At 38.7% G+C, this 10,235-nt stretch overlaps 1 protein-coding gene across 2 annotated transcripts in view; it reads right to left on the bottom strand.

The window, feature by feature from the left end:
- Window positions 1–748: 748 nt before the first annotated feature.
- Window positions 749–10,235, bottom strand: part of wrap53 (WD repeat containing, antisense to TP53) — a 21,626-nt gene continuing 12,139 nt past the window's right edge. For both annotated transcript variants that reach the window (XM_081356567.1, XM_081356568.1), the window contains exons 7-11: window positions 6,400–6,623; window positions 4,658–4,869; window positions 4,457–4,560; window positions 4,213–4,356; window positions 749–2,130 (exon numbers count right to left, since the gene is read on the bottom strand). In XM_081356567.1, the coding sequence (XP_081212693.1) occupies window positions 1,911–2,130; window positions 4,213–4,356; window positions 4,457–4,560; window positions 4,658–4,869; window positions 6,400–6,623 (904 nt within the window). In that variant the 3' untranslated portion in view covers window positions 749–1,910. The remainder of the gene's footprint in view (window positions 2,131–4,212; window positions 4,357–4,456; window positions 4,561–4,657; window positions 4,870–6,399; window positions 6,624–10,235) is intronic.

The raw sequence follows: 10,235 nt of genomic DNA, 5'->3' as shown, positions 1-10,235 counted from the left end.
TAAAGGGACACACACAAAACGACGCATTTTTGCTAACCCTAAAAAGGGACGATTTTAACATGCTACAAAAATGATCTGTGGGGTATTTTGAGCTAAAACTTCACATACACACTCTGGGGACATCAGAGACTTATTTTACATCTTGTAAAAAGGGGCGTTATACCACCCCTTTAAAACAAGTTTTGTGTTACAAAAAATACTTTAAGTCAGCATGAAAGGAAAAATAATTCGCCCTGATAATCAATAATATTATCGATTCATATTTTAGGTAAAAACATGGAAGAAAAGATTTGCCGTTTTACCGTGACTAAGAATGTTATCTTTTTTCTTAAGATTGTTCTTCAGACAAAATTTGAGAATTCAAAAATGTAAAAAAAAAAAAAAAAAAAAAAAAAAATCAAAGAATTTAATTTATTAAAATTAATTTACTTTATAATAACTTCTTTCAAATATGCCTTACAAAATTGGTCTGTATTGAAATTGTTGTAATACACTGCTGTAAAAAAAAACTTTAGAAAATACTTACAAACGTCATAGAATTTATGTTTTTAAGATTTTTTTCTTAAGACAACTTTAATGAATTGGGCCTATGATTGCTTTGAAATCTGCATGATGAACAAATGCTGGACGGGAGAAGTTACGCACCCATGAGGTTTAATACTTTGAGTTAGAGGTTTGTTCAAAGCATGAGGAATAGTAACTTACCTTAGCAAACACCACTAATTACAGAAAGACAGTGACATTTTTTATGTAAACATGTTTATTAATCTTAGCCACTGCGATCTACCTGTAGCATACGGTTCCTCTGAGCAGAAAGAGCCACAAGCAGACCTGAATGAGGTGGCTTACAATCCAGGAAAACTGTACAAAATAAAAGGGTTTGTGTTACACATTTGTACAAACAACTGAAGCTTTCAGCAGTGGATGTAATATGATATTCAGCATGCTGACTAGAGCATGTTTGGCAAGCCTGAAACATTCAAACCCACTGCTTTAAAGAGTAAAGTACAGAACATACACACAGCGGAAAGCTGCAAAAAGTGTACATTTGTAAAAATGCACACCATTTTGTCAAGACGACAGCTAACATTAGAATATGAAAAGACTCTCTCGCGCACACACACACACACACACACACACAAACAAACACGGGTTATTATAAAAGGGAATGTGCAGCCTCAGCTAAAGCAATGAGACTCATTGAGAGGCAGGAAACCAACCACATTCACACACAATAAAGCAGATTACTGGCTTACAAAAATATATTCACAGCTGCCCACTGTAGCTCTATAACACATTAAACATTATACAAACCGTCTCAGTCCATCACACACAGACCTTCCCTGTGTCAAAATCATCTCTTACATGGATTAAACCTGCTCCTGAAATAACGGTTCTGCCTTCACTGAAAGTCCCAGACAAGGCTCAACGTGTTTCCTGAAAACAGGTTCTACGTGGTGAAAGGAAAACAAACCCAATGCAAATCGGAAAAGGCTGTGCAGCTAAATGGTAAACCTGAGAGGCATCTCACTCCAACAGCGGCATATCCTGAAGGCATTGCTAGAAAACCCAACGTAAACATCAATTTAAGGAGCCATCCAAACAAAATGAAAACTATGAATGAATTATTCATATTTCAGAGGTGTTCCAGGTCATCTAAATCATAATTTGTTGTCAGAACCAGTTTAAATTCAATGGATTTTGGTTTGTCTTGACTTTTAGACATTCACCGATTGAGGTTTACGAACCTAGCGGCATGCAAAAAGGCCGGAGGATTAAAAAAAAACAAATTCTACAATTAAAAACAATGCAGAATTACAGTCTTACAACTCTTCACCTAAACAATCAGTATGATAGGTTTGGCAGTAGATTATGGGTCCGTTTGGTGTGCAGTTTTACAATCAAAAGTTCTAGCTTTCAATGACTGCTGGCTCCTCCTCCTGCGCCCTCTCATTGGTCGAGGCCAACGGGCCGGCCCACCACAGCACCAGAGCGTTGTCCTGTCGGACGTCATTTGTCGGCATCACGTTTCCCTCGTCTGACTCAGAGTCCGAGTCCCCGCTGTCAGACGGCCAACAGAACTTGCGCTGACCGCTGGACGAAGCCACTAATGGCATGAATGGGTGCACACTGTAAATGAGAGAGTAAAAAAACGTTAGTGGGGGTAAAGTTAGCAATATTTAGTCATTTACATGTATTTATTTTGCAGATTAAATGTGCACTATGTAATAGGGGTGTAACAATATATCGTGTCACAATATGTGCAACAATATGTATCGTGGATAGTGACAATATGTATTGTGGATAGTTTACCCAAAATAACATTTCTGTGTGAGGAAAAAATTAAAGTTTCCAGTGTCAGTACTACATTGAACTACTACATATATATAAGGTTGAATATAATGTATAATAATGCAATGGGGGAATATGTGTGGGTCCTGATAATGCCAAATGTCTGATGTTACCAGTAAAACGTGTCCTAGATTATTTTACATATACCTAGTCAGTGAAAGAGTGTAAGCAAATTCGTCTAAAATAATTCTGTATTTTCAGCTTCAGAATCGTGAAATTTTTTATTCTGGTGTCTCTATTGTCCTTTGAATTGGGTTACAAGTCCAAGCCTATACATTTACACCCACAATGTAACACCAAATTTAGCATTTTAATCAACAGTAAATTTTCCATAAACCTTTTACCATATGTCTTGGAGTATCGCAATAATATCGTATCGTGAGTATAGTATCGTGATATGTATTGAATAGATGTATCCTTCGCTGCCTTTGATATCCCACAATCCTATGCTTTCCAATCTGTGAGAGTTGAGCAAGAAAATAAAGATGGCATCTGAAAGGTGTGTTTGCTGGTCAGTTTGTGTGTAAATGTCAGTTTTTAATAAACATTTTCCACTTCTGATGTAATTTCTAGGGAGAGATTACTATTGTAGTAATTAAACATTCACCAGAGCTCGCTCTATTTAGCTGTAGATCATTAAACCGTTACTCTGTCACAGAAGTCTGTCCGAAATCAGTTTCGTGAGGAACCTTCGTGCGCAAACACTGCCTGCAAAGTCACGGCCTATAAGGCAGCAAGGAAATAAGTCACTGTCTGAGTTTTCAGACGCAGCCGGGTTATTTTAGCGGTCAGCAACTTTCCTATAGCGGTCGCCGTGCTGACTCTGAGCCTGAATGGTTTCGTGAACCTAGACAGACCAGCGCTTGCACTGCAGATAAATAGCTACGATGGCAAAAAGCACTCGCTGTTTATCATTCATCTTTGATATTAAGTCCTGATTCCATTTATGATGAGTCTTTTCCTTTAAAATGTCATTCTTCAATTAGGGGCAGATCTTGAAGAATGTATTTGTTTAAAAACACATACATGCACAAATTAGATATACACTATCTTTCAAATTTTGGAGTCAGTAAGATTTTTTTTTAATACTTATAGAAATTAATAGTTTGAAAATGAATACTTTTATTCAGAAATATCCATTAAATTGATCAAAAGTGACTCTTACATTGTTACAAAAAATGTCTTCGTTCTTTATATTCAACTTTCTGTTTGGCAAAGAATCCCACAAAAATATTAAACAACTGTTTTCAACATTGTTAATAATAAGAGATGTTCCTTGAGCAGCAAATCAGCATATTAGAATAATTTCTGAAGGATCGTGTAACTGGAATAATGATGCTGAAAATTTAGCTTTCAGAGGGATAAAGGACATTTTAAAATACATTCAAATAGAAAACAATATTTTTACATTGCAATATTGTTTCACACTATTACTGTTTTAATTGTATTTTTGATTAAATAAATGCAGCCTTGCTGAGCATAAGGGACTTCTTTTGAAAACATAAAAAAAATAATCATACTGACCCCAAACTTTTGAACAGTAGTTCATAAATACCACATTAATTGATAATATGCTTTCTAAGGTCTTAAGAAAAAGTGCAAATTATAGTTTCCCTGATTTTAATAAATGTATTTTAGAGGAAAAGGCTGGGTAGGGGACAAACCTAATATAGGGAAATTCTGGCACAAATTTAACCTTTGAGTACTCTTAAAATTAGGAAAATGAAAGAGGCACAATAAAGAGATCACAATCTATCCATTAAAGCGAAGATTTATAAGGCATTATTTCTTTGAAATCTGCAAATAAGGTCTAAATTTTAGTCAAATTTAAAGTCATTGACATGCATTTTCTACTTGTACCTGGTGCCATTGGCACAATCTGTGTGCGCCTGATACTGCAGCATTGGCTGTAGTGTCTCCTCATTCCCATCAGGTGGCGCTGTGAGGGTGTCCCACACTGACACCACACCATCGGTGTCCCCACTCAGCAGATATCGTCCGGATCTGATTTAGAAACACAAATATCAACATAACATGAACAGAATATAAACAGGTCCAATTACAATGGTTGAGTTTTTAGGCAAGTTGTAAATCTTGATCTTACTGGTCCATGTCAAAGTAGATACGCTGGTTGGTATTGACGTTCCTGTGCATGGAGAACAGAACCTGTTCGGGATCTCTCACGTCCCAGCACAGGATCTCTGAGTCCTAAAGGAAGTGACACACAGTATTAGCAAGACAATTCAAAACATACAAGCAAATAGCAGTGCTTCTGATTGGCTGATGCATCTGACAGCCCACTGACCTTGCGGCCGCCCGTGTACAGGTGATAGCCGTTGGGTGAGAACAGCAGGTGTGTAAGGCCTCCGTGGTGTCGAGTGGGCAGAAGAGCCAGCAGAGAGCCATCCTCACAAGAGTAAAGGCCGGTCGAACGAGAATACGACCCTAAGGCGTACATGGACTGGCACGGACTGAAGGCAATACAGGAGATAATGCCAGTCTGACCCTGTTTCTTCACTTGAAAGATGAGGGATGTATGAAAAGAGCGGAAAGAAAAACAGGAACAAAAGTTATTTAGTATTTTTGAATAAGAGAACGAAAAAAGATTCATGGAGTAAAGGAGAAAATACAGAGGGGCGTGTTTGTTTTCCCAAACAAGCCCAGACGAGAAAGAACTTGTTATTGAAGGGGTTAGTTCACCCAAAAATGTAAATTCTGTCATTAATTACTCGCCCTCATGTCGTTCAACACCCGTAAGACTTTCGTTCATCTTCAGAACAGAAATTAAGATATTTGCAACGAAATCTGAGAGCTTTCTGTCCCTCCATTGACAGCTACACAACTGACACTTTGACACTTCAGAAAGTTCATAAAGAGATCGTAAAACTAATCCATATGAATTGAGCGGTTTAGCCCAAATTTTCAGAAGGAACTCAATAGGAGCTTTATATGATGATTTAATTTAGGCTTTTATTCACATACTGTAAAAACATTGATCAACTAACATAAAAGAAGCGCAACTAAACCTGTGTCAAAGTGTCAGTTGTGTGGCTGTCAATGGAGGGACAGAAATCTCTCAGATTTAATCAAAAAGATCTTCATTTGTGTTCTGAAGATGAACGAAAGTCTTATGGGTTTGGAACAGCATGAGGGCGAGAAATTAATGACAGAATTTAAATTTTTGGGTGAACTAACCCTTTAAGGGGTCTAATGAGAAGCTGAATTTACTTGCTTACGGGAGTCAAACAACATTGCAACTTTCCGCATAAATATAGTATTCATTTAATGTGCCGTCACAGGTGTACACTTCTGTTCAAAAGTTTGAAACTCATGAAACATTTCTCATTATTATCAATGTTGAAGACAGTTGTGCTGATAAATATTTTGATGGAAAGTGTGATGCAATTTTTCAGGATTCTTTGATGAATAGAAAGTTCAAAAGAACAACACTGATCATATTTCAACATAAGAAATATTTTGTAACACTATAAATGTCCTTGAAGAATAACTTTCATTTTTTACCTCTTTTTTTTTTTTTTTTGACCCTGAACTATTGAACAGTAGTGAATGTATATCAGCTACTTCACAACGACTTGGTATGTGGCTCATCCAATCAAAGTATAAAGATGGAACTATATTATACATTTTACTATAATATAACAATATGATAGGCCTGCATATTTCTAACACTCATCAGTCTGAACAAAGACCTTTTGTGTTACATCCAGACCAATAATTACAATAGCAGTGTTGAAACAACGTGAATGAGTCAGACACCACAAACATGCTAAGATAATTATATCCACAGCCACTGTCTAGATCAGAGCCATGCATGCCGTGTCAGCTTAATCAAGCCAAATATGTGTTTCCCGCCATGAATGCGTTTGGAATGAATCCACCCAAACAAACAAAAAGAAATTAAACGGGATTACAGGCATTCCACACCCATGCAAGCCAGACAGCCGTCTTGATGACCCTGATTAAAAACCGTTTGAAGAGTGAGAGTGATTGATGAAGTGGTTATTTCTCTACAAGAGGGACCCTCACCCATGGTGGGCCTTTCCTCGCAGTCTCTCCCAGGACGGTCGGTGTGGAAGACCCTGACGATTTTATCAAAGCCGCAGTAGAGCTGAGAGCCGTCGGGAGAGAAACACAGGGAATGGGCCGCGGTCAGCTCATCCAGGTGGTTGTAGGGTCGAAAAGATGCACGGAGGTCCCCGTAGAACGCGTCCCATATGTGGACTGGGTTGTCCCGGCTACTGCTGGCAATGCTGAAGGGGCAAGCAACAAAAAGAGGGAAACTGAAGTACACTGCAGGTTACAGAAAACTTTTTTTTAAAACTACAAGAGAATGCAACATCAGACTTAGTAATCAGTCTGGCTTTCATCTAAACCGACAACACAAAAGACCCATTCACAATAGAGAATCTAACAAATTAAGAGCTAAGACAATTTGAAGTGAAAGATGACGACTACCGCTAGATGAAAGAAATTAGGCATATGAGTACGTGCCCTCCAAAGGATTGGGAAAATCCCTAGGCAATCCCTTGGCATTGATAGGGGACAGTACAAACTATATATAAACTAAAACATTTTATTACATGAATTAAGGATTTCAGAACATTGAAAAAAGAAAATTCTAGAGCTTTTTATAAACCATCTCTGCACTTCAGGATGTTCATGGCAAAACAAGGCAAGTTATTGCATGGAAACTTGGTCATGTGCGGATTAAATGCATGAATACTCTCATGAATATGAGTGAACGCCATGATTTTACTGTAAAACTGCTAAATTGTCAGATTGTTTTTCACCAAATTCAATTGAAGCACTGAAAATTATCAGCGAGTCATATTATATTTTGATATTTTGATCACACTCTTAAGGTGCGGACATCTCTGCCGTTGCTCAGTGAAAGTTCAGAAGAAATACAGTTATTGTAATAGGAACCCAATGGGGAGTTTCAGTATGAGGGCAAAAAAGTTTCCCACACAGGTTTCACACATGATAACTAAAATTCGCCTTCGTCCTTTGACATATTAGAGTACTTTGTACCAAATCCTGCAAGTTTCAGAGCTTAAAGGTGGGCTAGCAATAGCAAGCTAGCTTTGAAAGCATGAGATCCCACCCTCCCTTCAGAGCGTCTCCAAAGCCACGCCTTCTTCAAAACACATGAACACACACAGAAGAGACGGCAAAGCATCAGAGACTACCTCATGCCTAAAAGCACATAATATTACAATAATAATGAACGTAAACAACTTACAGAGCTCTGACTTGTACCAACTGACTGCTGCAGATTCATTTCGGCATTAATAGTGTTGACATAGAAATGCATAAATCTGAACAGCTCCGGGTAGAACGTCACGGGTTGCCATCTCGTCATTACGATTATGACATGGTGTGAACGCAGCATAAGCTCATTGTTTCGGTTCAGGAGGAACTGTAAAAGTTCTGTTTCGATTGTGGTGCTCGGTGACTGACGTCTGTCTACAACTCATGAAAGCCTCATGAAACATGCTGATGAAATTCCAGTAATCGATCACAAAATCATGGATAATTTTCCTTAGGGGTGGTGAACAGTCTTACAAAAGCAAGAGCTTACAAAAGCTAAAGTAAACACTACATCAATACTGTAATGTTAGTTAGCAGGCTAGCGGAGGCAAAGCTTTGCCCTTCGTTTACATCACAGCAACTACACACAACTTATAATTGGAACTGTTAATAGAAAACACAACTGCAAATAATAAGACATACTTAGAAGTTGCGATCCATAAACAACAGATTGTCCCGACAAAATGGGAACAGCTACGTCTCTCAGGAGAAACTTTTGTGCGTATAGCCTGCATCGTACTCTGTCTGTCTTCTGTTCTCCGTTAAATGTGCAGCGCACAGACAAACGTTGAGATAATCTTCAGGAACAGTGTTAAAAATAAATTTTAACCTCTCTAAGTTCGTCAGCCTTAGGACAAACTTTTTCCGGGTGGAAAAAACAGCGACGACACACTTCATCATCTCTGGCGCAGCTTAACCAGGCCTCGCCAACAAATGAGGAACATTATGACTTCATAAGATCTGGAAAAATCGCGATGTAGCCCAAAAGTTCATTGAAGAGTAATTACAGACTAACATAGTTCTTGAAAGTGGATTCTGCTAAATTATATATCTCCCTTTGGAGTGGACTTTGAGCTTTGTAACCTTGCCTTTGTAAAAACCTTAGTAAAATACTGTTTGCACTGTATTTTATTTCCTTTTTATTCTAAACTGTTTTAATTGTTCTTATTTCTTTTGATTATTTTAATTACTTCTATGTAAAGCACTTTGAATTATGTTTACTTCATTGGCGCCGATGTATGGCGACATGCTACGAGCCTCTCTCACGCCGCGCTTAGTGTTAGTTTTAACCTTACTTATTAGTTTGATAATACAGCCTATAACTTATCACTTATGATCGCCAGACCTTATTGGACATCGGACAAAATATTCCAAAACAACATCTATGATACCTGTGGATATTATCAAAATATCAGAAACCTGGTGCACTGCATATCGAAGGCGAGGAAGTGAGGAAGACGCGGGGGACTGCTGGTGAGGCTATGCGGCCTCCAATACCAAGCATGCAACTTGCCTCTGTTTTCACTGATATTTTTAACCTGTCACTCTCTCTTTGTGTGGTCCAAATTGTAAAAAAACAAAAAAACAAAAAAAAAAACATCATAATTCCTGTGCCTAAGAATCCGACTGCCACCTGTATGAATGATTTTTAGACCTGTAGCCTTGACTTCTGTGATTATGAAGTGTTTTGAACAGCTCGTGAAAGCATGCATCAACAACAGCATACCTGTCTCCACTGATCCACTACAATTTGCATACAGATCAAACAGAGCTGTGGATGATGCTGTATCCTTGGCTTTACATTCTGTGCTCCAACATCCAGAGATATGCATGTCAGGATGCTGTTTGTTGATTATAGCAGTGCCTTCAATACTATCAGACCTTCTATTTTAATAGCTAAGCTGTTAGACCTGGGCCTCTGCAATGCCATCTGCAGCTGGATACAGGACTTTCTAACAGGCCGGCCCCAGACAGTTAGAGTTGGCACTACATACTCAGCCTCTATAGTGTTAAACACCGGAGCACCTCAAGGCTGCTGTCTCGGTCCTCTATTATATAGCCTGTATGTCTTTGACTGTATTGCAAAACATCCCACTAATAGTATATAGTGAAATTTGCAGACGATACTACTGTGGTAGGACTCATTGACAGCAATAACGAAACGGCCTATAGGGATGAGGTGAGTAATTTGATCATGTGGTGCCGCAGAAACAATCTGTCCCTCATTGTGGGGAAAACCAAGGAGGTCATCATAGATTTCAGAAGGAACAAACCCACACATACACCTGTCTATATTAAAGGTATAGCGGAGGATTTTCTTTTTCCGGGTGGGTAGTGTAAACTATTGGTCCACCTAAGTGTCAATCATTCTGGTGATATGTTTACGTAAGGCCGTCGTACGTGCTCGTCCCTTAGTTTTCGCTTTCTGCGCATGCGCACTTTCAGGTGTTTATGTGTGGTGAGCTAGAGCTCAGCCATTCATTGAAGCTCGCCGTTTCACCGGGTCCTTTGAAAATGTCTGAGGGTCGCAAGAGAAAAAGTTTGTACGAACTGTATGAGAAGAAGAGAAAGGCCTCAGAAGAGAAAAAACAAGATCAGAGTGTTTTTGGGAGATTGTTTCACACGATGGCGTGCGCTGAAAACACAGGTTGGGCTTCCCACTGATGCCTCAGTCGCGAAGTTTCTACTTGACAGGTAAAGTTTGGCATGCTATTTGGAGAAAAAGTGCAAATCTTCTTTTGGAAAGTAATCTTGTATGAGCGATGCCGACA

Source organism: Scardinius erythrophthalmus, assembly GCF_964197995.2.
Source record: "Scardinius erythrophthalmus genome assembly, chromosome: 2".
Classification (NCBI taxonomy): Eukaryota; Metazoa; Chordata; class Actinopteri; order Cypriniformes; family Leuciscidae; genus Scardinius; species Scardinius erythrophthalmus.
The sequence above is the reverse complement of the archived record's forward strand: the minus strand, read 5'-3'. Positions and strand labels throughout refer to the sequence as shown.